A 26,119-nucleotide genomic window follows, 5' to 3' on the forward strand; every position below is an offset into this window, starting at 1 on the left:
AAAAAAAAAAAAAAAAAGTCGTGTAAATCTAAGAGACCGTTGACTCAAGTCGAAAGCAGTTGTGACTTCAAGTCCAACCCAGAGACAGGCAAGGATCAGTGCTTAGTTCCCGCGAACGGTCCCTGTCTTGAAGAGCAGATGTCAGCCGTCGCTTAAACGCTAGTTCAGTTGGACGGTAGCATGAATACAAGGCACATGAACTTAATTCGTATTGCTTGATGCGACTTGCCCTATGCACTACCTCATTCGTCGTCTCTACGAATAAGAAAGATGAACAAGAGCTTGGATAACCGGGCAACGTTACTTGTTAACCTTCAAGCCATCCTCGTAAATGATTGCCAATCAACAAGAACCCAAATGCTCGCTGACCTCGAAATTACAAACCGATAATCATTACTCCATGCTATGCAGCAGCAATGGATCGCTGAGATCTCCAGACACCATCGGCCTGGGCCTCATCGACGATCCAGCCAGATGTCAAAGCCACAATATCTCTGCGTGCTCAGGCTCCAGGTCTAATACAACATCGAAATCGCTGATGGTCTTGCTAAGCCATGACTCCTCGTCCTCCTCCACCGCAACTCCTATCACTCTGACTATCTGTGATGGTATCACCCCGTACTTTATTATGCCGTGCAGCACCAGTTCCTTTTGGCTTTTAGAGATGTTCAGCTCTCCCTTCAGCTCCGCCAATATCTCTCCAGGGCCGTTGCGAAGCACAAAGAGGCAGGAACCGTAATTCATCTCTACTTGGCCCGAGTAGCTCAAGCTGAGTACCATTCTAACATCCTTGCCCGAGCGACTCACTTTCTTTAGAGTTAGATATGGCCCGCTCAGAGCCTGTAGTGGCATATCGAGATGTATGCTACATGTCGGCGAAGCTCTTAGTGCTCGTATAGTACACTCTTTGCTCTCGAGTTGAAGACAAGTTTCTTCGTCAACAACGAGGCTGCGAACAAAAGCACAATATGTAGCGTGATTTGTGATATCGATACGCTGTTCCAGGATTGCGAAATTTGTGCCCCAATAACTCGTCTGAATCTGCGGCAATCTGACCTTTCCAAATCTGAAGCCGTTGAAAGATAGATTGGCCTCAGTGGCGTCGATGGTGCTAGAAATAGTTCCTGTTCCAACAAGGCGTCCCTGGATAGTAAGACAGAAAGAGCTACAGCATGATTAGCTATGTGGCATGTTGAGATGTCATTTGCTGTCTTACTCTTTAGTAGCATTGCTGATTTTGAATCGGGTGCTTTGAAGCTTCGCAGTATCCAGGAGATGTCTCACAAAGGTATCCACGAGACCAAAAGGTGAATAGAAAGCTCTCTCCTGGCTTGGTTCAGGGACAAGAATTGGCCGAGCGAATTCCTTGAACAAAGGCGAGTTGGAAATGCTCATGATGGTTGAATGAGAACTTGCCCACGATGGCTACTGCCCTGGTTGATTTAAGATACTGTCGCGAGTCGACCGAATATGATGCGTATGAGTAACAATTTGTTCCCCAAAGCAACCATTACAACCGCTTGAATATGTTTCGGCGAGTCAGTTGGAATATTCCTGTTATTATTTATACTGACACTTCTTTAAAAAGAGCTGGCGTTCATTGGTAAAGGCCCAATGCATAGCTGTTCCCGAGTGTCAGCTGCAGGCGCCAGATGTAAGCACTGCACCCCAATCAAGACCGATATTGTGAGCAAGATCGACCAAAACCCGTTATGGCCTTGATCAAAAGGCTGATCTAATTTTGTTTCTCGTGCTATGTGCCTGTCACATTCATGCTACTCACTCAGTACTGTCATGGCCGTTGTATGTAAGGGAAATGCCAGCAACGAGAAATCTACTACCATTAGGTCGGGGTACCACTTCACGATGTTGCGATGCTTACAGCTGACATAGAGCACTAAGAGGAACGTTTTATAATCCCTCTTCCCATATTACGCATATCATGGAGGCTTAGACTATGCTACATGCAAAACCAGTGGTTCGTGATGAGATCTGATTCTATATGTGATGGTCGCTGCTGACCACAACATTTAGCTTGATGACAGCGATGAGGCCCAACTTGCCAATCATTCGCAAACTTAAGCAGGACAGCAACTGATTATTCTTACTCAAAATAGACGTTAGAGCTGAAGATTACTCTCCTACTTCTTGTCTAGAGGTACGGCTACTCCGCCCAAGAGTTAGCATCCATCATACCAGACATGGGCTCCTACGTCTCAGGTTATCAAAGGCAGCTACCAGAGCCAACCAAAGCAATGATAGCCGTCGTTTTCGATGTACAGAGCTGCTTTGCACCAAACACCTATGTGCCTGTGCTCAATTGCAATGGCTTACCCCAGAGCACCCCGCCTCCTGAATCGAAACATTCAACTACGTCAGAACTGTTTTCCTAGATGGAACATAACCTAGAGACCCAATGTTACTGAAGGACCCAGAAGCCTAGTCCAGCTATGATTGCAGTATGCCGCATATAACCCAGATTTCCACTTAACCCCAGGCCTACGCACATCAATCCAATAGGCCACAATCACTCAGGCAGCATGACAGGTATGAGTTGGGGTAACGGCACGATTCATTCAGACATGCCTTGGTGGGCGTTTGGCATAAACATATGGTCTCGTCTCACATCACTTAAAAGATTGACGTCTTCACGTATCTCCCGAGTAATTATCTCGTTTTGACGGCGGCAAACATTGACCCTGATGCAAATGATTCCGAGGTTCTAAAGAAAACCCTCAAACTCCCACGGTATCCCCCACGCAACCCCTGTCACACGAGCGAAACCCATGGTAGAAATTGCCCTCCATTTTTTATGAGTACATGCCGATACCCTTCGCCATTGTTCTCATTTGTGACCACCCAAGGAAATGGGTTCGCTTAAGAGGGGGGAGCAGCGCCACGGCCACGGCCATATCCACCACGGCTAGTAATATGTTAGCAATCGATTCGTCCCAACAATCCAGAAAGTAAAGGCAACTCACAACTGAGGAGCGAACTCGCCGGGAGCACCACCCTCCTTGCCCTCGCCAGCATCCCTTCGTCGGTATCCACCCTCACGGTCACCTCGGTCACCACCACGGCCACGGCCGAAAGGTCGTCGCTCGCGCTCACCCTCACCGAGCATGCCACGGGGAGGAGCGTGCGATCGTTGTTGCTTAATGTGGGTAGCGGGAACGATCTCAGCGGGGAGGTGAAGCCATTCGCGGAGGTAGTCGAGACCCTCGGGGGTCAGGGTGTAGTAGTAGTATTGCCAAGAGAACTGGGTCTTAACATAGCCGCGAGAGTTGAGCGACTGCAGAGCCTTGATAACGAACAGGTTCTTGGTGTCGATATCGGGGTGCTTGGGAAGGTTGAAGTCCTTCTGGGCGACGAGGACACCCTCACGGAAGAGGTACTGGCGGCAAATTGTTAGTTATGTGCGCTCTTGATATGAATTGCAATTGTTTCTGTGCAGCTTGCAATTCGCCGTCATCGTCGCTGCATTGCTCGAAAGTATTGGTTATTACCTCGTGGATCTTCTTGCGGTCGGCCTTGGGAATCAACATCGTGGCGGTATTTGCTGCTCGTCGGAAGGGTCGATGTTGGAAGGTGCAGTTTTCGGTCGGAAGGCGATCGCAAAGTGTGATTAACTCTTTTGTGGGCGAAAATGAGGGCAGGAGCGAGGGGTGGGTACTTCCCGAACTTTTGGTGGTTGCACGTGATGAGGAGCGTGAGCATTTCGTGGCTGGTGCTGTGGCAGTTCCAAAGGTCCACTTCTCATTTGGAGACTTGCCTAGGCGCATGTGCATGACAACCAAACAAACCCGCCAGCGGCGAATCTTTGCGACAGGCTTTCCCCGTCCTCACTCATCCATCTCTCGCCTTGTGTCGATAGACTCCATAGGATTTATATCATGTCTCCACGAAACTTGAACGTGCTGGTCACCAGCTTTGCTGGTTTGGGTCTGCCGCCGACCCTCGTCCTTCCATTATCTCCATCAACAAGCGTTACAGAATTGCGCGAACGCCTTGATGATCGACTACCAACAACTCAGTCACGATTCATCCTTACCACTCTCTCAAATAAGCAACTCCCAAACTCATCAGACTCACCTATCTCCGACTATCTATCCACAATCAACGATGAATTCCTTTCCTTGCGACTCGCCGTTCCCCTATGCGGTGGTAAGGGTGGTTTCGGATCACAGCTTCGAGCTGCAGGTGGCCGCATGTCCTCGCGCAAGAAGAAGAGTCAAGAAGACCACGGTTCAAGCCGAAACTTGGATGGGCGAAGACTACGCACAGTAAATGAGGCCAAGGCTCTGGCCGAATATCTGGCTATTAAGCCTGAGATGGAAAAGAAGGAGAAGGAGAAGCGCCGTGAGCGATGGGAGCAGATTGTCCAGATCTCTGAACAGAAGGAGGCCGAGATCAAGACAGGCAGCAAAAGTCGACTGGACGGCCAGTGGGTTGAGGATAAGGAAGAGAGCAGTGAGAGGACTCGTGAGGCAGTCCTGGCAGCTATGAAGGCCGGCAATTACAGAGACAACTTACTGGGCACCTCTCACGACTCCGGTTCTACACAGCCGAGTAATGAGCAGTCTGGCTCTGACGAGGAGAAGGGCGCTTCATCGGGAGAATCAACGCCACCACCCGCTGAAGATTCTAAGAACGATAAGGGCAAAGCGAGGTCATTCTTTGGCTTTGATGAGGACGATGAATTCATGAGTTCAGATGAAGAAGATGAGGAAAAATGAGGGAATTGCACCGGATATAAGACTTCATCATGTCTTGGATTTGGACATTGCAATTGTATTGTCATGGCCAATCGCGACAAGCATTTATATGATTACGGAGTATGGACTTGGAATTTACTGGAAATTTGAATTAACAGCGCTGTCGCATGAAGCCTTCCATAGTCAGAATGATACCAATAATTTTCATTCGACGATCTATGACTCAAGAGACGTCATCACAAACTGGCCAGCCCAGTACTCAAAACAGAACAGTCAATATTTGGGATTAGCTTTTAAAGCAACTTCACAAATGATACAATTGCAGTGTGTCTGCTCTGAATCTTCTAACATCCACTAATCCGTATTTACAGGTAGAGCTTAAGCGTCGAGCTTGACGGGGAAGTTTCCGGCCTCTGCGCAATGCGTTAGTCTGGGTTCAAGATCAATTGCCACCATTGGAGTTCAACATACCGCGCTGCTCGTCCCAACGCTGGTACCAGCCGGAAGGGCAGAGGGATCGGTAAGACAGCCAGAACTAAATGCTGGTTAGTACGAGGCGCCGCGGGCAGTTTTGTTCTTCGCTCGATAAGTCGTACCTGACGGCAGGGCGCAAAGTCCTCGCCCTTGGCGATAATGCACTTGTGGTAATCGACGTAGTTTTGCCAGCAGTGCTTGGTCTGGTTCATGTTGGGGAAACGAGCATCAGTGCCTAAGAGATGTCAGATCGGTTCGTAGCGATTGAGATAAGTGCGATTGAGCATCATTGTTCGGCGTCGCGTTGCTCTTCGTCATCGTCGTCGTCGAGGTTTCGATGTTGTTCGTAGGGATCGTGCTTACCAGCTGCGTGGGATTGTTAGCCTCGGGATCAAATCAGGTCATTTTTTCGAGCCCGCAAGCGTGCAGCGGGATTATCAGGGACAATTGGACGTACCAGTGACAAACTTGAAGGGCTTGGTAACAAGCTCCTGACCGTCGTCCGACATTTTGAATAGTTTGAAGAGGAATTGACTTGAAGGAGGGGAGATTTCTCTGGGGTCAATGACGGCGAGTATGGAGCTCGGTGCGTTTTGGATGGAGAGGTTGAATGCGTCGACGTTGTCCGACAAGGCTCGAATCAGGTGGTTCGATTTGACGGGAGAGCTTGCTCAGTGTGTGCCTCAGGCCTGTACCACTCCCGGGCCAATGGCGTAAGGCACCCATCACTGCTGGTGGGGCCCGGTGTTCGCAATTGCACATCAGATGTTCGTTCGGCCATCTCCAAACATTGGACTCAATTTCCAATTGAATCATCACCTCTGGACCTCTCTTCCTTAGACCCTCCCCACTCACTCATACCAAAGATGCGTTCTACCGCTGCTCTCCGCATGTTCAGGCAGACGCCTCGCATGCTGCGACCCGTCCCCGTAAGTATCTCCATCTCAATGGCTGAGAGAACGAGCTCTTTAGCCCTCGGCTCAGTATGACATCAATCGCTGACCAAGTTTCGTGTTACAGAAGGAGGACCAGGCTGGTGCGTAATGACAAGAGGCTTCCGTCGAGCTTCATCGACCCTATCGATACTTCGAACGAGGATGCGCAAATGTTTCAATTGGACAATACTGACAGGATCCAAGGCCACACTATCTCTCAGCGACTCCGAAAGCTCAAGCAGATCCCTCCTGAGCTGTACCCTCTCGGTAAATCAACAAACTTCCAATTACGGCTATATCTCTTCTAATACATATGTCTAGCTGTCGTCGTTGGCTTCGCTCTCGGTGCTGCCGGTTACTCCATTTCCCGCAAGTTCATCGTCGACAAGAACCTTCGTCTCGCTCGACAGGGTCCTGCCGCGCGCCAGGAGAACAGTGGTCACGGCGAGGGTCACTAAACTGATGCCAAATAATAGAGTGACTTTTGGGGAATGGAATTGGTTGAATATCCTGGGAAGGGCAGTACTGTACGTTTCAGAACAGCACGGTAGCAGAGAAATCCGTCAGGCATAAAATATGAATTTCGGTGATTGATATTTATCTCACCCATGCCCACTAGTAACCGTGAATCTAATGCCTCAAACGCCTTCGCTATGACAGTAATAAACCCAATAATCAATCTCCAACTTCTCTCACTACTCGGGCTTTGGTCCTGCAACATCGAGCTGTTCCAACCCTTGCATAGGGTCGGGTCCAGCATCTGGCACTGCTCCCTCATCATCTGCTGCATGTTCAGCCAGCCAGCCTTCCTGTATCTAGTTAGCCATGTCATCGATAGATTTGGCATAAGACATACCTTTTCCCAGATAGCTGTTTTGCTGCCCAGTCCATCCTCTGCACTCTTGGGTGCCTTAGCCTGTGAAACTTTGAGAACCTTTCCGAAAAACTCCGACTGGTCCATGTTGTCTATAGCTTCCTTTGCATCTGCGGCATCCTCGTACTCGACGTATGCGAAGCCTCTGTGGGCTTCTGTAGAGTTTGGTGTGTCAGGTTTAGGCACCTTGACCTCGACAATCTCGCCAAATGGGATAAAAGCGTCCAGAACGTGACTCTGAGTTGCCATCTGAGAGAGACCACCAACATAGACTGTGGCCTTCCATCGAGCTGCGTCTGACATTTTAGATCTGTGGTGTGATTTTAAGAGATTGAAAAGATATATGGGTGGTGGTAAGTGAACTTGCAAGTCGTTCGCCTTGAACTCACATTATCCGATAGCATGGGCCTTGCTTGGCTGGGTGAAAGTGAGAGGTTCTAGACTGTCACGTGACGTTACAGCAAAAGCTTGACTTACACGGAACACCTCCAGAGCTAAGTGTTTGAAGTTGTAAAGTAGAACTGATATTATCACTTATATATCTTGTTTTCTATCCTTGGAAATCGATCAAGTCCTTCTATCGCATTTTCCTGTATGTCAACACCTCTCAGATTTCAGCTTCGTTGGGTACTATTTGGGTCAACCCTTGTTTGTCGTGTATGTAGACTGACAATCTGATAGTTGAAATCGTTACGTATTAATATCCATATCAGTGCCCGGTCGTATGAATACTTATCAGGTAATCACGTAGGTAGTTGACAAAACCGTGTCTAGAATGCATCAGTTTCCATTGAGGATTGTCAGTAAGTGTCATACATGAATGGGTAGTATCCATCGATTGTGCTACTGTCACTCTCCTGTTTACAACTATCACCAATTGATCGCATTCAAAACATTTTTTAATTCTTTCAGCCCTTATCGTTTGCTCAAAATGGAAGACGAAATGGCTGCTGTTCAATATAGATCCATACCTAGGTAGGCTTTAAGCTCTCTTTCCCTGCACGTGATATCTAGCTTGCCCCACCTCCTCGACAACTCAGGAGGCACGGACGTGGCCATAGGGAGCTCAGGAGCAAGTAACGGGGGGCAGCCTGCAATCTGGCATCATACCTCCCACTACAAGACACACCTCCACCGATCTGGCCTCGCCTTGCTTCGTTCTCTTTTGAAGCATTACTGCGGGCAGAGGTGACAAACTCATTGTGAATTGTATGGCTTTTCCTTGGTCATAATCGCCCATTTTCTGTCTTTATAAGCCTTTCTATTGTATCAAAACGTTATTCTGAGCTGGTCCCTTGGTCGCATAGTCCATTAACTCCCCACCATCACCATCATGGTGCGCCTTCGAGAGATCCCCCGAACGGCCGCCTTTGCCTGGTCTCCAGGTGCTGGCAAGCCCATTTTAGTTACTGGCACTCGTGCTGGAGCTGTTGACGTCGATTTCTCCGACGAGAGCAAGCTTGAACTCTGGGATCTTGCTCTAGATGACCAACAGCAGGGCCTTGAGCTACAGCCTGTCGCTAGCATCAGCACCGACGCCAGGTAGATACCCAAGCTTGCGCATGTAAAACACCACGTTCTGATAAACTTCCCAGATTCTACGATGTCGCATGGGGTCCCCCCAATGAGGACCATCCCCGAGGTATCATTGCCGGTGCCCTCGAGAATGGATCCCTGGACCTTTGGGATGCCGAGAAGCTCATCGCTGGAGAATCAGATGCACTTATCTCCCAGACATCAAAACACAGCGGTCCAATTAAGACATTAGAGTTCAATCCATTGAAGCCCCAGATTCTTGCTACAGCTGGCGCTAAAGGAGAGCTCTTCATCTACGATGTCAACGACATTGCCAACCCCTTCCGACTGGGAAACGCTGCTGCCCGATCCGACGATATCGAATGCCTCGCATGGAACCAAAAGGTTTCGCATATTCTTGCCACTGGTGGAAACGGTGGATTTGTCACAGTCTGGGACTTGAAGACTAAGAAGGCTTCTCTGACTCTCAACAATAATCGAAAGGCTGTTAGCTCAATTGCTTGGGATCCCAACAACTCGACAAAGCTCTTGACAGCGACTCCAGATGACAACACACCTGTCATTCTGCTATGGAACCTTCGAAACTCCAATGCCCCTGAGAAGACACTGCAAGGTCACGAGTCTGGCATCCTCTCCCTGTCTTGGTGCCAGCAAGATGCCGATCTCCTGCTTTCATCCGGCAAGGACAACCGAACTATTGTGTGGAACCCTAGCACTGGAGAGCGATACGGCGAATTACCCGAGGTGACCAACTGGACTTTCCTCACCCGATTCAACCCCCACAACCCCAACCTCTCAGCGACGGCCAGCTTCGACGGCAAGATCACTGTGCAGACTCTCCAGAACACCAACCCAGATACTTCCAAGGCCGCAGCTGAGAAGAATCTTGATGATGAGGACTTCTTCCGTGCTGCCCAGGACCAGCCCCAAGACGCTTCATGGTCATTGGCAAAGGCTCCCAACTGGTTCGAGAGGCCCGTTGGTGCTTCTTTCGGTTTTGGTGGAAAGATTGTCGTGTTCAAACCCAATACTACTCAGCCTGGGCAGAAGCGTTCTTCCAAGATTATGATCACTAACTTCTCCGTTGACTCTGATGTTTCCACTGCCACCCAGAAGTTCCAGGAAGATATTGCTTCTGGCAACATCAGCGAAATTTGTGCCAACCACGTTGAGAACGCCAAGACTGACGAGGAAAAGGCTGACTGGGAGGTGATGGAGACCCTGGTTGGTGAAAACCCTCGTGAGAAGATTGTCGAATATCTTGGTTTTAAGAAGGACGATCTCACAAATGGCAATGTGGAGGAGACCACTGAGGAGACCCAAGAGGATGAGGAAACCAAGGACTCGACCGAAGATGCCGAGGAAAAGAAGAACAAGCGTGTTTCGAGCTTCTTCGACGGTGCTGAGGGCGACGGCGATGACTTCCTATCCAACCTTGCCGCTACCAAGGGTGCTAAGACCGATAACCCTTTCCATCTTTTCAGCGATTCCGATAGTTCCGTTGAGAAGAACATCACCACTGCCTTGATGCTCGGTAACTTTGCCAAGGCAACTGAACTGTGTCTCAAGGAAGACCGATTTGCCGATGCATTCCTGATTGCCAACTGTGGTGGTCAAGAACTTGTTGACAAGGTCCAGGCTGCTTACCTGTCGCGCAAGAGTGATATGCCAAGCTACATGCGTCTGCTCGGCTCTGTCATTACCAAGAACCTTTGGGATGTCGTCTACAATGCTGATCTGGAGAACTGGAAGGAGACAATGGCTATTATCTGCACTTTCTCTGACCCCACCGAGTTCTCTGATCTCTGTGAGGCTCTAGGTGACCGGGTCAATGAGGAGGGTGACCGAAAGGATGCTTCGTTCTGCTACCTTGTCGGATCCAAGCTTGAGAAGGTTGTATCCATCTGGGCTGAAGAGCTTGACGAAGCTGAGCAGGCTGGTCTGAAAGAGGAGTCTGGTGATTCTACTTTCTCTGTCCATGCTAGATCACTGCAGAACTTCATCGAAAAGGTCACTGTCTTCCGCCACGCTACCAAGTTCCAGGACAGCGAGACGAACCTGGACTCTGACTGGAAGCTTTCCACTCTGTACGACAAGTACACCGAGTACGCTGATATCCTGGCCAGCCATGGCCAACTGGAGACGGCTCAGAAGTATCTCGACCTTCTTCCATCGAACTATCCCGCTGCTGAACTGGCGAGGAACCGTGTGCGCCTGGCTACTAAGAAGCCCGCCGCTCAGCCCGCTGCCCGAGTGCCTGCGTCGTCAAGCCGAACATCGTCCAGACCTCAGCCTACTGTCGGGTACCAGCCTCCTCAGCCGGCGCTTGTCCCTGGAACATTGACTGGCTCTGTCCCTGCCAACCCTTACAGCAATATCGCTCCAAGCCCGGCCGTTCCACAATCCACTGGGTCCCCTGCACAGCAATATCAGCCCCCGACAAACCCTTATCAACCACAAAATAGTTATGCACCTCCCGCGCAAACTGGCTATGGTGCCCCAAGTGGTTATCAACCTCCAGTTCAGCCCGGATACGGCGCTCCTCAGCCAGGTTACGGCGCTCCCCCACAGCCTGGGTATGGTGCTCCCGCTCCTCTTGCACCTCCACCAATGGGTGGCCCTCCTCGAAACACCACTCCTTCGTCGGTAACACCTGCGGCCAAGGTGAAGAACATGGACAACTGGAACGACGTGCCTCTTGTCACTAAGGCACCTCCAGCACGCAGAACCACCCCCAGCGTCCAGCCTATTACTTCCCCTTTCCCTGGTCAGCAAGGTACGAGTGCTCCTCCACCCCCTAGTGGTTCTCCTTATGGGCAGCGAACTGGGGCGACTCCTCCTCCCCCTCCCCCTAAGGGATCCGCGCCGCCTCGAGTTCAGTCTCCCCTAGCAGCTCCCCCTCAAAACTTCCAGGCCCCTCCACCTCCTGCTGCCAGTAGCCACAACCCTTACGCGCCCCCTCCTCCTGCTGCTGGCGCAATCCCATCGCCTATGCCCAACGTTGCTCCACGAACTGCGTCTCCGTATAATGTCCCTCCTGCTGCAGCACCTCCCTCCAACCGATATGCCCCTACTCCTTCAGCTCAGCCGCAGCAACAATTCAGCCAACCTCCTGGAGCTGCAAACCGTCCTCCAGCCGGTTCATTCGGAGCCCCGCCTCAGCAGTCAACTCCCAGCCAGTATGCTCCTTCTCCATACGGTGCTCCTCCTAGCCAACAATCTGCGCCACCAACGGGACCACCTCCCACAGGACCTCCTCCTATGAACCGACCTGGCCCTCCCACGGGGCCTCCTCCTGGGGGACCTGCAGCTACTTCTTCTCCCAGACCAACACCTCCTCCTCAAGCATCGGCACCTCCCAAGGCCAGGCACCCTGCCGGCGACCGATCGCATATCCCTGCCAACGCTCAGCGCTTGGTAGATGTTCTAGAGCAGGATATGCAGCGGGTTGCCTCCAAGGCTCCTGCGACATTTGCGCCCCAGGTCAAGGATACGCAAAAACGACTTGGCTTGCTCTTTGACCACCTTAACAATGAGGAACTGGTTAAGCCTGACACAATTGAGCAACTGTCCCAGCTCGCCAGTGCTCTTGAGGCCAAGAACTACGAAGGTGCACACAAGCTTCAGGTTGAGATTCAGCGGGACAAGACCGAGGAGTGTGGAAACTGGATGGTAAGTTACCCGATTTCCAATTACTCTAGTATATAACTAATTCAATTACAGGTCGGTGTCAAGCGACTGATTAGCATGAGCAAGGCTACACCATGAGCAGAGTTTTTATAATACAGCATGTTTTTGTACCTTGCCTATGGAATATGTACGACCAACTGAGGTTGTTGAATAGCTTAGCGGATGGTGCATGATTGGGAATGAAGATCACGATGACACCCATGCTGAACATTTAGTAGATTAGAAAAAGTAAATGCCAAAGTTATCGTGTGTTTGTTGAACAAATTTATCTCGGTGTGAAGTTGTAAAAATCGTACTCAGAAATGATGGCAAAATCTACGTCTATTCGGCATGAATTGGTTCATACATTACTCATCTTTTTCAGGCTACTTCCCGTAGGTGCTTTGACTCTTGATCATTGCAGACGATAACTTCTTATCACGGCTGGGATGGCTCTTTCTATGAATATTGAGAATCCATTGAATGTGAATTATACGCTTCTCCGATGGGTTGCTGGCACCAGATGATGCCACCATCTCTTCGTTATGAGCGATGCGGTTAGATTTAAAGGTGAACTGATATTGTTAGAAACGGTTGAAATCGAGCAATAATTAAAATAAAAGCCCATAAAGGTATGACTGGAGGGATATATTATGGTAATCATTTCAGCCATTTCCATCTAGACAGATGGTGATAGTACAGGGTAGGTTCCAAAGGCCTGCCTGCCCTATATCATGGCCAGTTGTCATATCCGTCCCGCCAACTCAAAGCTCCCACCACACTCCACTTTGGGTGAAAGCACCACATCATCGTCACTCGAAGCAACTCAACTTGCATCCTTTGATATATACCACCACAAAACAGTATCAAGTCATGACAGAGACAACACAAAGTCCAGAGGATGCTGCTGCTCAGCGAGCTGCCGAGCAGGCACGTCTTCGAAAGGAACGTCGCGAAGCAAAGCTCAAGGCTGGAGGTTCTGCAAGACTCAACAAGATTACCGGTCTAGGGGGCCGTGTTCCAGGAGGTAATATTCATGATGTTGTATTATTGGACTGCGAAATGTTAACCGGAATACACAGAGCCTGAACCTACCACAGCGACTACCACAGCGACGGATGCTCCCACACCAGCTCCCGCTGCCTCTGCACCAACAGTATCTTCCACCGCCGATCACGCCGACCCCGACGAAGTCGACATCTCAGAGCACTACTACGAAACCAAGCGCACGGCAACTTCACGTACAAATGCCCCCGAAGTCCCGGAACCGGCCATCTCGGAAGATCAGCTGCGACAGATGATGCTTGGCTTCGAGCGTGGCAATGGTAGCGGGAACGCCAGTCCTACACCCGGCGGTGTCGACGAAGATCCCATGATGAAAATGATGTCCCAGCTCATGGCCGGTGCAGGTCTTCCTGCAGGCTCCATGCCCCCTTTCCCTGGTATGCCCGGTGCAGCGCCCGGTCAAGGCCCCCCCGTACCGCAAACTGCTGTACGCAACAGTGCCTCTACGAACCTTTGGCGCCTTCTTCACGCTATCGTTGCCCTGGGTCTTGGCTTCTACATTGTTCTTCTTACACCTTTCAGCGGTAGCAAGATCGAGCGTGAGCGTGCCGCTCTCGCTGGCACAACACCTGCGGATCCCCTTATTGCAGCTTCTGAGCCTGAGATGGAGACGGAACTCGAGCATCGTAAAAAGCTATTCTTCTGGACGTTTGCGACTGCCGAGACCCTGCTTCTTACCACTCGTTTCTTCCTCGATAGGAGGGGCAGCCCACCTACTGGCATTGTGGGCACAGTGTTGCAATTCTTGCCACAACCTGCCAAGGGCTATATCGAAATCGTAATGCGTTATGGTCAAATCTTCACGACAGTGCGAAGTGATATGCTGGCGTGTATCTTTGTGTTGGGGGCGGTTGCTTGGTTCAAGGGATAGCAGACATGTGTATCAATGCATAGCAATTGAGTTGCAGTTTTACGTTAAACACAGTTTTGTGAAATCAATTATACATTATCAATTTGCACAATATTCTACTGAGCTCTGCATGGCCATACATTCAGTGTATGTAGCAGAAAGGGAAGAATGATCCAAACAATGGTCTAAACATCCTGTAGGGCTTCTGCTCGCTACCCATTCGTCTATTTGCTGAGGACCATCTTCAGCATTTTCCCAAAAACACCTCTTACTCGGTCAGGATTTTCTGAAACGCATGTAAATACGATCGCCGTACTGACGGCGAACACAAGCCTCTCTCGCCACTCCTTGTCAAGCGAATACCGTCGAGGTAGAACTGTAGCTAGGGCACGTGGGGCCACGAACAACGCAATATCTTTCCTTCGGCCTTCAGTCTCAATCAAGATACTCCAACCACATAGCAAACAGCCTGTGCCGACACAAACTCCACTGTCCATGTGTTGACGACGCTCGATTGTTGTGCCTCCCGGGAGCTGGGGTCCTATGCGTGTTCGGCTGAGACAGACCCCATAGTAGAAGAGGGTGATGAATGTTGCGAGAAAACTAGATGAGCGGCAGGATGAGACAATGGCTCGACGCAGGGCTTTACGAGACGGGTTACGGAGAGCGAGGGCAAGTGTCAGGGGCAAGTATGTAGCCATTGACCACTTAAATGCGCGAAAGAAACGACTGATGGCATGGTACTCGCATGAAGGTCCGCTTGACATGTGAACCATTTGACATGGAATGGGTACAACGACAGCAGGATCTCCCCAAGCAAGAGGCCATTCGTAGTCAACGCACATGCCTTGAAGAAGATGTGCCTGTCCAGTCTCCTTACCATACTGGAATTCACCGGAATGGCAACGGCGAAGAGCTTCGATGAGACGCAGATCCACAGAAGCAGCCGAAGTGATCCATTTGTTGTAGCTCCGGGGAAGACGTTTGGGATGGTAGAACCAAGCCCACATGACAAGGCCTGAGGAGGCAGCAAAAACCAGGGGGTCAACGAATTTGGAAACGAATCGCTCGGCCTGGTGAGAATGTTAGCAAACATGCCATGCAATCAGGAGAAGTGTGTGCACTACCTTTGTCCACTTGTTTTGAGCCAAGCGTCGTGCTTTGTGTCTTGCCCAAATGTCACCAACAACAACGTCGAGGGCTCGAGTGACAGCAAACAGGGTCAGATCCATTGTTCGACCAGCGAACTTGACTGTCTGTGGTTCGGCATCAGACGGCGAGCCCTCCTTCGGCGGCACCGTTTCTGTATATGCCCTGCCCTCGTATGAGTGAAGCAAACGCAGGCCAAACCAGGCAGCCAGGAATGTGGCCAACCATCTCGCCAACCTGAGAAGAGGGAGTTAGTAATGGATATCATGCTTTTGCCAGGGTGTGGAAGTAAGCTTGCCTTAGACGTCCTGCCTCACTGAGACCTTGAACAGTTTTCTCTAGGACACTCTTCAAAGGTTCCTTGTAGCATGTTAGCTTCAGTCTAATGACCATGGTGTAAGATCCACCAGCAAGCTTGGACAGGAGAATCGGAGGTTGTAAGCGTACTTACTTTCAAGAGAGTAGTACCACCAGCTAATATGGCACAAAAAGTTGGAAACCGCTGTGGCTTGAACCCAGTCTTTATTATGTATACCGCGGACTTGAAGAATGAACCATCATCAATGTCTGAAGGCAGTTGCTTGTCTGCTTTTCGTCTCCTCTTGGCAACATGCTGCAGCACTAAAGTCAAGAGCCGGGGCGCCACGGCAGATGCATAGCCTAACAGATAGGCCCGAATCAACGGGCGGAGGATCTCGGGGACAGAGTCGAGCCTCAGAGGCCCTTTACGGACAGGCCGCAGATCAAGAGCTGGCATAATAGTCCGGCATAAACGAAGATCCTACGCAGGGCTACGGCACCTGCTGCCGGCGAGACGAGGGCGGCTGGCACTCAGAGGTGGATATCCGAGAGGATTTTCGCGGGGATATTGTATGTACTCTGTATCTAACCGGTCAACAGCTGGTTTATCCCTGTCAAGTTCAATGAGAAAACAGTAAAGATGGTGTCAGGGAAATCGAAAAGGGGAGGTCAAAAGGTTAGAGCCGACAGCATCCGCCACCTGAGGCACCGACAGTTCGTCCCGTAGATTGTATGTCAAAAGGTAATGACAAGGACGATAAAGGACAGTTGAGGCTGTTCTAATAAGATGAACCATAAAGAGTTGATATGATAACTTCCTCTTTCAACTTGGGTGGAGACGTAGGATTGCATCGCCGAGCTCTCACTTGAGCCTCGGCTTGATATCCAAGATGTCGCGTGAAAGCGCACCTTTGTTAGTACTCCCGTAGGACAAAGGCCGAGAAGTACTCAACGGCTCTGCCTTGACAGGTGGTAGATCGCAAGACCCCTGGCAGGGCTGTAGGGAACGTAGCGTGTGCATTTACTTTATTTGGTGACAGAGCTGCAAATCATAACAGATGTGAGAGGGTGTAACTAGAGAACTACACTAACCCAGGGAGCAATGTTCTTTGAGTAACAACTCCGGGGTGGGCTGGAGTATGAAACAGTCTAGCAAGTGCAGGACGAGGAAATAAGCTCTGGTAGATTATGCGGATAACGTCCGAGTTTGAGGAGTTGGTGATGCTGATGCTGATGTTGATGATGTTAGTGCTGGTGTTGGCGATGACGATGACGGTAGTTCAGGGGCTCCGCTGAAGTCAAAGGAAGGAGTCGTTTAGCTTGTGCCTGTCTAGGCAGGTACGGGACTTGGACGTTTTAACATGCAACGTTCCAGACCGTTAGTGGCAGAAGATTTGTCAAAGAAGGATATTCGTGTGTAAAATTAAGTAACAGATTGAGTTAAGCTGTGTGAGTGAGGTTATCACTAATGTTTTCAGGTACGTGTACAGCAATTTGCATGTGGTCTGTCGGCAGGTCCCGCTACCTGAAGTCCAGGGGAGCTGTATGTAATTCTGGGGTACAGGGATATCCTGTGCGGCTTCCTCATTTGGAAGGAAACAGGTACGCGATTATGGGCCTGGTACGTAAATTTTATTGTTAAGCCGAACACCTGAAATCCTACATACGATAAAAAGTGACGAATCCATTGACAAATTTCATCTTCTTGCAGGACAGTAGGCATGAAGACAGAAAAATAGGACAGAGAATGGATATTATATCTTTAGTTTAACATTTCGAATGGCAAGAGACCATGATATTATTCGACTTAGGCACAGCTCGTTTTTCTTCTTGCGGATCTGTCTGTATCAGGCTAGAAAAAAGCCAAGATATTCGCACATGGAAATGAAATGTTCTCGAAAACAGCCAGCGACGACAGGGAAGACCCACGTCAAATTTCGGACCTCGAACAGGTTTCGGCTCTTCTTCCTGACCTGATCTCCCCTTGAAGCATGATTTCAGTCGACATCATTCCTTTCTCAGAAGGTCTTTCTCTTGGGCGGTCTTGACCCCTGGTTGATTTTGATCCTGGTTCTCATATTGTACTATACCTCCTGGTACGGGTCGGTCGTGGTCACGAGTCAAAGGAAAAAAGGCAGTGGAAGTAAGGTCAAGCAAACAAGGTCGCGTTTGTCACCCTTTCTGACGGAAAAGGCGGTTTGGGCGCATGTGCTTGACGCTATGCTGATTCAGATAACAGAATTCCGTTGGCTCAGCCTCATGATATCGCTGACTAGAAGTAAGTTAATGAGTCAAGTGACCAGCAACATATCTGCAGTCAGTCTGCTGGGTACTACGCCAAGATGACTAGAACCTCGACCCTCTCAGCAGGCGAAAAATGCACAAGGAGACCAATAAGGAATCGGGTAACTGTCTGTCCCTTGAGGCTTGGCCGGTCGAATGAATGACAGCTGGAGCTGAGGCGTCGTCAACAGGGTCGCAAAATTGAGATGTTGGGAGATGTGAAGTTGAAATCAAAGCATGTGATAGTCCCATAAATGCATATGCTGCAGTTGGGTGGCAGATTATGGATATAGGGATACGTCATGACATGGTGACCCCGTACCGGGAGGCTCGGGGCATGTAGCGACGAATGTGTTGAAGAGTCTTGGTTGATTGATTGTTGAACAAGACGAGGGAACCCGAATGTCTTTTATCCTTTCGTTCGGGCTCGACATCTCGCGACCTTGCTCTATATTATCCGAAATGCCCTATGAGCCAAGCTTTCCGAAAGCTAAAAACTCTGGTCGACGTCGATGAAAGTCGCAGGTGACACGGTGATCCAGGAGGGAAGCATGGGGACTCAGCGCACTTGGTTGAGGTATAAGATACTTGAAGAATAGGCGCGTGTAAAGTTCCGAGGCAACCCCACATGGCTGGGATGATTTGGAACTTGCTCAGACCAGGTCAACGGGTCCAATAGCCGTCCAAATCTAGTTCTCGAATGCGTTTCCCCAAAAACTTAGCTACCTTCTGCACAAGTAGTTGCTACACACATGCACCTTCTGCACCGTTACTCTCCATGCACGCAGGGCAGTTATAGTGGACTCCTGCCATCTCCAACTTGCTTGCACCTGCACCGCACGTATACATACGGGCAACTACCTAAACCACTTTACCTACCGTGCCGTGCCTACCTTACCTTACCTACCTGGGCAGGGTAGTTAAACACCACCACCACCTCCTCCACCCTCCTTCCCAACCATCCCATCCTTTTCTCGGCCGCTACTTAACCATTTGACCTTTTTACAAGGTATTCTCTATTTCTCTAACCTTTCCAGGCCAAAACCACAGCTCTTGTCCTATGAAGGTCCGAGCAGAACAACTCGGGCCCTAGTCGCTCCTTCTTTGTCTTCGCCTGGGACGCGGAGGTGATGTGACGCATCTATGCACGTCTTTAGCACATGCACTTCCGTCTCCATTCGAACTCCCTGACTGTCTCGGTCCCCTGTCGCTCTTATTCTCTTCCTTCTGAGTAAAAGCAGACAGCTCTGTCATTATACAGTCCGACGACTTCTACTCAGCTTCAACCTCGCCATGCCGTGAACGACAGCATTTTCTCCTACCTATCTGCCTTACCTATCTGATCAACGCAACCGACTATATAGTTGCCTGATGTTGATATAAAAACAGATGCAACGATAGAGTATATTTGATATACGCATTCAGCAAAACTTACAAAATCGTCGCGAAACATTGATTCATTAACGCCGACACTTCGAACTGCATATCACGAAGATCTAGTCTCCGATACTCCCGTTGTCCGCGTCGCGAGTGGCTCCATTGCACTTTACTTGCTCTGTATCGAAATACTAGCAATATTCCTGGATTCTCGTGCCATATACCAGACGGTCTATTGATCCGGCCTCTACTTCAACCTACACTTGGCGACGAAAGAAAGAAAGTGGACGGCTTTGTCACCCTTGGAAAACCCCAGAACCTAAACTACGCCAATCGCAACACGATTAGCTGGTTCGATATCCCAAACGCCATTGTTGACTGCGACTGTTCCGTGGCGCAGTGTATTCTCTCAACAGGAATCCCTTCATAAGGACGCACCCATGCTCGTCGTACAGCACGCTCCGAGGATGGGTTCGTCGCAGCCGCCCTCGGGCCATTTTCAACCTTTTGGTTGTACGTAAAATACTTGCCCAAACCTCCTCTCATGGCTGTTCAAACATGGATTTGGAGACCAAGATGCTGACTCGAATTCTTAATAGACCAAGTACCTTCTAATCAAGACCCTCCTATTACCGATCCGCCTGAGCCTGCGCCTGGTGCTCCCCTCTTATCAGACAACGATAGCAGACTTCTCTCATCGTTCTTCGACGACATAAACGCCGATCAATTCAATGTACCCTCTTTCGGCGAGGTCGGCCTACAATTCAGTGAGAGTTGGTTCGATCTTCCTCCACAGTTTATGGGATCCAGTACTTCGTTTGGCCAACAGCCAGGATCTTCGTTAGGCGAGCCTTCATCACAAGGACCGTCTCATGGCATTCATGAATTCCATGGTATAGCATCCATGGGGTCCAATATGATGCCTCCTCCACCCCCGCCCCCAGTGCATTCCCATCACCAGGGCGAGCATCGCCACGCCTCTGATGATGTGCTACATGCAGCTGCTACTCTTGTTCAGAATGGTTCAAACCAACGACAGTCTTCCAATGGAGTTGATAGCTCGGTGCAAAGGTCAATAGGCCCTCCAGTGGGTCATCTCCGTCACCAGCCATTGGAAGAGTTTCGCGAGGAACATCGACGCAGCGTGGCGGCTAGTGAACAAGAGCACTACCCAGATTGGATGGTAGGGACACATGAACTACGCCAACATCGAGCACCTCCTACCGAATATCAATGGGGTTCTGATGCCAACTTCAACCAAGTTACATATACCCCGAGTTCGGAAAAAGAAACAACGGAGTCTCTATCAAAAGACCAACTAGGGATGCTCGACTGTCTAGCCCAAAGTCAAAGTGCTGGCAATACGCGACCCAGCAGTCCACTTCAAACCAAGGCACAACTCCCACACAGCAAACTATCTGAATTCACGAAAGTGCAAGAGATTGACACGCCCCCAAGGAAAAGGAGAAAGAGCAGGAATAGCAAGGATGCCCCGAATGAGGAGATACAAGAAGAAACAGGTGCCTCAAAGCCTATACGAAGACGCAAGCCCAAGGCGGAGCGTGCAGGGTCGATCGCCTCAGCTGTTGCCAGCGAGGCTCCCGGTGGAAAACGTCGCAAATCAGCTGCCAATAATGCTAAGTTGTCGAGAGAAAATCTTTCGGAAGAACAGAAACGCGAAAATCATATAAAGAGCGAGCAGAAACGGCGCACCCTTATCAAAGAGGGCTTCGACGATCTATGCGAGCTCGTTCCCGGGCTTCGCGGCGGTGGTTTTAGTAAAAGCACAATGCTTGCGATGGCGGCGGAATGGCTGGATGATTTGATCAAGGGTAACAAAGCTTTGGAGGCTCAGGCTGCTGCTCTAGAGGAGCGCCCGTAGGCTTTTGTGGCCGATTGTGGTTGATTGTGTTGTATAAATCGATAGACATGGGTTGGGATGGTAACTTTCCAAAACAGGAACAAAAGAGATAGGCGGTCATCTCTCGGTGTGTACCGGCGTTGGTGGAAGGAAAGCTCTCCCTTTTGGCAATGAGTTGGCTTCAACAAGAAGCTAGGCGCTATATGTTGGCGTGGTAGGATACCCAAGATGAGTCGTAATAACGATGTACGAATTTAAGCTAGATATACTGGCTTTCGAAAGCCACAAGACGATGAGAGGATGTTTCGCTAATGCAATGAATGCAAGAATGGCAGGAGCAATCAAGTCTAGCAGTTGCCAACGAATTATATATAACAGATACCAATTTGAACTTTGACCATCTATACCTCAAAGTCTCCTGGAACGCAGATGCGAAAACACTGAAAATGGATATTGCTTATGCGTCCAATGGCTATTCCAGGGTTTAGGAGCCCAAAGTCAAATAGGAGCCTTACTCTGAGAGACAACACGTACATGGCTCGGAGCATATGATTTACTTCTTCCCATGGTCTATGCGCATCAAACGCCGCCAAAAAGATGTTGTAGAATGATATTGTCGTTGGAGACTGCGGTGGACATTGTTTGACCAACCCCACGAAGGATCTGTGGTTGTTTAAGCTCATAATGAAACCTTGGCGGTGATTGGGCGTAGAGCGAATTCATCCTATTGCCGACGGCGTCGGGGAACTGCAGGATGCCATACAGTATCACATAGGATACGGATTAAGAGCGCGTTTGAGAAGGTTATTGTCTTTGCAGGAAGGATTGAGGATTTGTCGGAAGTTGATTGAAGGATGAATTGCCGTGTCTGAAGGATTTGATGCATGGATCCCGTAGGCAAGTATATATAAGAGGACTAATTAATGCTCAAGAGTTGTTACGAAACAATTCACTCGTTCTTATTCTTTCCTCAAATTGTCGTTAGTGTCTTGTCCAAGCACTGTTTACTATCAAATTGATACTGTTTGCCAAGTGTACTCCCATTGATCATGAAATTCTCAACCTCTCTTCTTACCGGCGCCTTTGCCTTCTTCACTTCAGCCTCTGCATCAGCGATTGTTAGACACGACAACTACTATCCAAATTACATTCGCGAGTCCGAGCCATCATGTATCACTCCTGGTGTCATTCCCAACATTACCGGCTCCCAGATCCGCAATGTTGGAGTCGTCCTCTTCCAGGCATTCGACATGATCGATGTCTTTGGCCCTCTGGATCCTCTCCAGCTGCTCTCACTCAGCGCACAGCAGCTCAATCTTCACTTCATAGCTGAAACACTTGACCCAGTCACCACAGCTCCTGTGGCTATGAACAAGTTCAACTCGAGCTTTTTCCCAGCGGTCACACCAACTAACACTTTTGACGACGATCTTGACCTTGATCTTCTCATTGTCCCTGGCGGTGGTGGCGCCAGAAACCCAAATCTTCAGGCCGTCACTGGTTATATCGCAAAGATGTACCCCAAGGTCAAAGTCCTGATGACCATCTGCACTGGTGCTGGTGTTGCTGCCAGAGCGGGCGTTTTGGATGGACATATGGCAACGACTAACAAGAATGCCTGGGCGACCATGAAGGAAATGGGACCCAAAGTAAACTGGGTGTCCCCCGCGCGTTATGTCATTGACGGAAAAATCTGGTCCTCTTCAGGTGTAAGTTCTTCATCCTTCTCGAAAGCTGCTTGGGCTAGGTTGTCTAATCCGAACATTGTCTTAGGTCACTTCTGGCCTAGATCTCATCTTTGCTTTCATCAGCACATTCTGGGGAAACGAGCGGTCAGAACTCATTGCTAGTATCGTCGAGCATGTCCCGCGTAATTCGACTGATGACCCCTTCTCCAAGCACTTTGATATCGCGCCTACCAAGGCACAACCCTGCTCCCAGTCGTGAGCGATATCTCTGGAATATTAATCCATAAATCTGATATATAGGTCGCTATCCAAATCATGTATCTTGTTATGTGATCTAGTCAGCCACATACCATTCATCATTCTGTCCCAGTTGCTAGTTTCGTTAAATTCAGATCGTTAGAAAAAGTATACATATCTAGATCGTTTTTAGTCAGTCAAGCAACTCCCGAGGTAAACTCGAGAGTAAACTTAAACAAGTGGAACATATAAGTGCCAATGTGAAGTAGACATTTTGAAACTCTTTGCGAGTTTTGTTTTATCGATCCCATTCTACGCCAAATCAGTATGGTACAAATATTCCTTCTCTCTTCAGGTCTACCAGCCTTCGCATTCCAATACCCTTTAAACGCCAGGCTCTACTCGCCATGATAATTATTAACTAAGGTCCATCTTCTCGTCGCCGTTGCTTACAGTGGCGCCTGCTGCAAAATCCACTGCGCCAGAGTTGCCAATCAGGCGCTTCTCCGATTCGGTCACGAACTTGACGCTGCGTGCAGGATCATAAAAGAGCTGGAAGCTGCGTTGCACATCGCCAACTTCAACCTGCTTAGCCTTTCGCTTGGCGGAAACCAATTGCGAAGTGGTGATGAGGTTACTGGCGTACCTGAGACCTGCCTCCTGGCCGATCTTGGTAAGGAGGGCGAGGGCGTCAGGGTGTACGTCGATCTCTTCTTCTTGCGCTCGAATAGAAAGAATTTGCTTGATCTCCTCGGGGTTGTAGGAGTGTGTGTTGATGATGACAACTCTGTCCAAGAAGTCGAGGGGCAGTCCGTGAGGGCTGCGGTAGTCGGTGCCACGAATACGTGAGTTGCCTCTGTTGCTGGCCATGATAACCACGGGGGCCAGATCGTCCTCGAGAGCTCGATTAACATATGAGAAGCACTCAATGTCAAGCATGTGAACTTCATCGATGAACAACACACCGGGAACAATCTCTGCCTTGCCCTCTTCCTTCCACTCGCCGACCTTTGTGTTGATTTGGTCTCGGATCTCGCTGCGAATCTCTCCTGTGTCGCCTGAAAAGAGAGCCAGGAAACCCTGCGTCCTGGAGTTGATGACATCGATTTCGTGAAGAGTAACAGTGTGGACAACTTCCTTACGCTTCTGAAGCTCTCCGTCGGGGCATTGGAGGAACTTGGTGTCGACACCCATAGCATCGTAATCGCGGGATCGGGCGTAGGATCGGCCGAGTTTTGTAATCTTGCCAGATGACTTATCAATCGAGATAATGTCGCCCGCCATGACGCGCTCCTTGGTCATGGCATCGATCATCTTGCTACCCATATCGTAGACAGCCTCCATGTCTGTTGTCTTGATGGTTAGTTTTCCCTGCTTCGCGCTGCCAGTGACGCTGCGGTCAATCTGGATCTCAACAACCTCTCCCTCCATAATTTCGCTCTCTTCCTTTATTCGCACGCCGATGGATTTTCGGAAAGCTTGTGTGAGGGCTTCGGTCTTGGACATCTCGAGTGAGAAGATTTCTGAAGAGGCAAGGGTTGTGAAAGGAACGTCAGGGCCAAGAGACTGTGCCATACCCATGGCAATGGCCGTCTTTCCGGTGCTTAAGAAAGTTAGTTCAATACTCGCGGGCTCGTGTTTGCGAGATCCAATTAGCATACCTGGGCGGTCCTGCGATAAGAACAGCTCGACCTGCAATCTTTCCGTCCTTGATCATTTGTAGAATGACAGCAGCAGCTTTGCGCGCCTTCTCCTGTCCCACAAGGCCCTGGGAAGCAGCTCTTGGTTCCAAAGTTGTCGCATCAACGCCGAGGCCACGAATATGAGAATGAGCTGCGATGAGGTTGAGACCTCGAAGGTCCTTAGACTCTGACACGGTCATCACAGGCTATCGTTGCATTCCAATGTGAGCTACAAGTCGCGTAGACAAAAAGACGATTCAACTTACAGCAGCCATGTTTTCGCGTGTTATGCGCAAACGGCGTCGGGATATATGAAGAATTGAGGTGTACGGCGCCGGTGTGGTGATGGAAGAAAGCCTGGATGAACAAGGCTGGAAGCTACTAGGTAGGTAAGGTTGCGCGAGAGCTGCACGGAGTCCTTCGCATAAAATGCCCATCGAAAAAAATGTTAGTACGCGGTCAATGCATCGCGCCACAGATTCGATGTGCACCGCCACTAATGGCCAAGGGAAACGACCCGAACAGCTTCGAAAGTGTGGCTAGGTACTTCCCTACCTTACCGAGAAGATCCAAGAGAGTTGACCCCTGCCCGATATTGACCCAATAGGCACCTAAGTTAATTACAGAGTAGACCAAAACATTTTAGTGAGACAACAGAGATCCCGCAATAGCTTCTTTTGGATATCTACCTAAGTAGATGGAAAGAGTCGCTTTCTCTTCAGAATTACTTCCTCATAGTCTTTTAAGAGGTTCTACTTCCCTCATACAAGATACTTAAGTTGAGGGCAAGTCTAGGTTGCGTCTGAAGTTTCAAAATCCAGACCCGTTGACATCTGACCTGCCTACCCCCACTTGCCATGGATCGCTAGGTACCAGGTGCAGTAGCGGCAGTCAGGACCAGGACCCCGACCCGTCCTTTAATGTACAACCTAGCACGGGCTACCTAATAAACCTAGTATCTACCGTATCTATAGTGGCTCGTCGCGCTCTTGACGCGAACCTGGAGCTGCAATGGTGAAGAGCTGGGAAATTGACATGGATATCCGTACTTTGTTATACAACGTAGATCTTGCCTCTTGGTCTCATTTGCTGTCCTGGAGAAGCTCAAGTACATACCTACTAAGATACTGTGAAGTTTGGCATGTCCCGAATTATGCGAGCCTCTTTCTCTTCAGCATCAATGAGCTTGTGATTCACTGTCAAGATTTCATCTGATAGTTATGTGATTTAGACAAGCGAGCTTATGGGCTCTCTCGACTCCATAGTACCAAGGTAATTACCTACTGTACGCACATAATTCCGATTGCCAAACGGTCAGTGCAACGCAGTGCAATGATTGCTTCTTTCCTTCCATTCTTTTCTCCTCTCCTGACTCCTCTCACTCCTCTCCTGTAACCAACTACCTGACCAACCCAGACTTGATT

At 49.6% G+C, this 26,119-nt stretch overlaps 12 protein-coding genes across 12 annotated transcripts; 6 read left to right on the forward strand and 6 right to left on the reverse strand.

Moving 5' to 3' along the window:
- Window positions 1-477: 477 nt before the first annotated feature.
- Window positions 478-1,395, reverse strand: FIESC28_08283 (uncharacterized protein; the record flags this gene model as incomplete). The annotated part of the gene is made up of 2 exons (XM_031162421.1): window positions 478-1,165; window positions 1,217-1,395. The coding sequence occupies 2 exons, from the start codon at window positions 1,393-1,395 to the stop codon at window positions 478-480; spliced, it is 867 nt and encodes a 288-aa protein (XP_031013434.1).
- Window positions 1,396-2,877: 1,482 nt separating this feature from the next.
- Window positions 2,878-3,545, reverse strand: FIESC28_08284 (uncharacterized protein; the record flags this gene model as incomplete). The annotated part of the gene is made up of 3 exons (XM_031162422.1): window positions 2,878-2,923; window positions 2,982-3,394; window positions 3,507-3,545. The coding sequence occupies 3 exons, from the start codon at window positions 3,543-3,545 to the stop codon at window positions 2,878-2,880; spliced, it is 498 nt and encodes a 165-aa protein (XP_031013435.1).
- A 348-nt stretch (window positions 3,546-3,893) lies between these two features.
- On the forward strand, window positions 3,894-4,736 carry FIESC28_08285 (uncharacterized protein; the record flags this gene model as incomplete). Its single annotated transcript, XM_031162423.1, has 1 exon — window positions 3,894-4,736. One exon carries the CDS (start codon window positions 3,894-3,896, stop codon window positions 4,734-4,736), a length of 843 nt encoding a protein of 280 aa, XP_031013436.1.
- A 357-nt stretch (window positions 4,737-5,093) lies between these two features.
- Window positions 5,094-5,698, reverse strand: FIESC28_08286 (uncharacterized protein; the record flags this gene model as incomplete). The annotated part of the gene is made up of 5 exons (XM_031162424.1): window positions 5,094-5,128; window positions 5,187-5,250; window positions 5,312-5,424; window positions 5,553-5,555; window positions 5,647-5,698. The coding sequence occupies 5 exons, from the start codon at window positions 5,696-5,698 to the stop codon at window positions 5,094-5,096; spliced, it is 267 nt and encodes an 88-aa protein (XP_031013437.1).
- Window positions 5,699-6,055: 357 nt separating this feature from the next.
- On the forward strand, window positions 6,056-6,582 carry FIESC28_08287 (uncharacterized protein; the record flags this gene model as incomplete). Its single annotated transcript, XM_031162425.1, has 4 exons — window positions 6,056-6,118; window positions 6,210-6,225; window positions 6,329-6,391; window positions 6,446-6,582. The coding sequence occupies 4 exons, from the start codon at window positions 6,056-6,058 to the stop codon at window positions 6,580-6,582; spliced, it is 279 nt and encodes a 92-aa protein (XP_031013438.1).
- A 237-nt stretch (window positions 6,583-6,819) lies between these two features.
- Window positions 6,820-7,301, reverse strand: FIESC28_08288 (uncharacterized protein; the record flags this gene model as incomplete). The annotated part of the gene is made up of 2 exons (XM_031162426.1): window positions 6,820-6,933; window positions 6,981-7,301. The coding sequence occupies 2 exons, from the start codon at window positions 7,299-7,301 to the stop codon at window positions 6,820-6,822; spliced, it is 435 nt and encodes a 144-aa protein (XP_031013439.1).
- Window positions 7,302-8,331: 1,030 nt separating this feature from the next.
- Window positions 8,332-12,302, forward strand: FIESC28_08289 (uncharacterized protein; the record flags this gene model as incomplete). The annotated part of the gene is made up of 3 exons (XM_031162427.1): window positions 8,332-8,540; window positions 8,594-12,206; window positions 12,258-12,302. 3 exons carry the CDS (start codon window positions 8,332-8,334, stop codon window positions 12,300-12,302), a joined length of 3,867 nt encoding a protein of 1,288 aa, XP_031013440.1.
- A 774-nt stretch (window positions 12,303-13,076) lies between these two features.
- Window positions 13,077-14,139, forward strand: FIESC28_08290 (uncharacterized protein; the record flags this gene model as incomplete). The annotated part of the gene is made up of 2 exons (XM_031162428.1): window positions 13,077-13,230; window positions 13,286-14,139. The coding sequence occupies 2 exons, from the start codon at window positions 13,077-13,079 to the stop codon at window positions 14,137-14,139; spliced, it is 1,008 nt and encodes a 335-aa protein (XP_031013441.1).
- A 203-nt stretch (window positions 14,140-14,342) lies between these two features.
- Window positions 14,343-15,637, reverse strand: FIESC28_08291 (uncharacterized protein; the record flags this gene model as incomplete). Its single annotated transcript, XM_031162429.1, has 3 exons — window positions 14,343-15,191; window positions 15,246-15,504; window positions 15,591-15,637. 3 exons carry the CDS (start codon window positions 15,635-15,637, stop codon window positions 14,343-14,345), a joined length of 1,155 nt encoding a protein of 384 aa, XP_031013442.1.
- Window positions 15,638-19,667: 4,030 nt separating this feature from the next.
- Window positions 19,668-21,109, forward strand: FIESC28_08292 (uncharacterized protein; the record flags this gene model as incomplete). Its single annotated transcript, XM_031162430.1, has 2 exons — window positions 19,668-19,740; window positions 19,827-21,109. The coding sequence occupies 2 exons, from the start codon at window positions 19,668-19,670 to the stop codon at window positions 21,107-21,109; spliced, it is 1,356 nt and encodes a 451-aa protein (XP_031013443.1).
- A 1,028-nt stretch (window positions 21,110-22,137) lies between these two features.
- Window positions 22,138-23,035, forward strand: FIESC28_08293 (uncharacterized protein; the record flags this gene model as incomplete). Its single annotated transcript, XM_031162431.1, has 2 exons — window positions 22,138-22,797; window positions 22,862-23,035. 2 exons carry the CDS (start codon window positions 22,138-22,140, stop codon window positions 23,033-23,035), a joined length of 834 nt encoding a protein of 277 aa, XP_031013444.1.
- A 395-nt stretch (window positions 23,036-23,430) lies between these two features.
- Window positions 23,431-24,970, reverse strand: FIESC28_08294 (uncharacterized protein; the record flags this gene model as incomplete). The annotated part of the gene is made up of 3 exons (XM_031162432.1): window positions 23,431-24,616; window positions 24,675-24,901; window positions 24,962-24,970. 3 exons carry the CDS (start codon window positions 24,968-24,970, stop codon window positions 23,431-23,433), a joined length of 1,422 nt encoding a protein of 473 aa, XP_031013445.1.
- Window positions 24,971-26,119: the final 1,149 nt, after the last annotated feature.

Source organism: Fusarium coffeatum, assembly GCF_003316985.1.
Source record: "Fusarium coffeatum strain FIESC_28 chromosome Unknown BRIP53273_contig_194, whole genome shotgun sequence".
Taxonomy (NCBI): domain Eukaryota; kingdom Fungi; phylum Ascomycota; class Sordariomycetes; order Hypocreales; family Nectriaceae; genus Fusarium; species Fusarium coffeatum.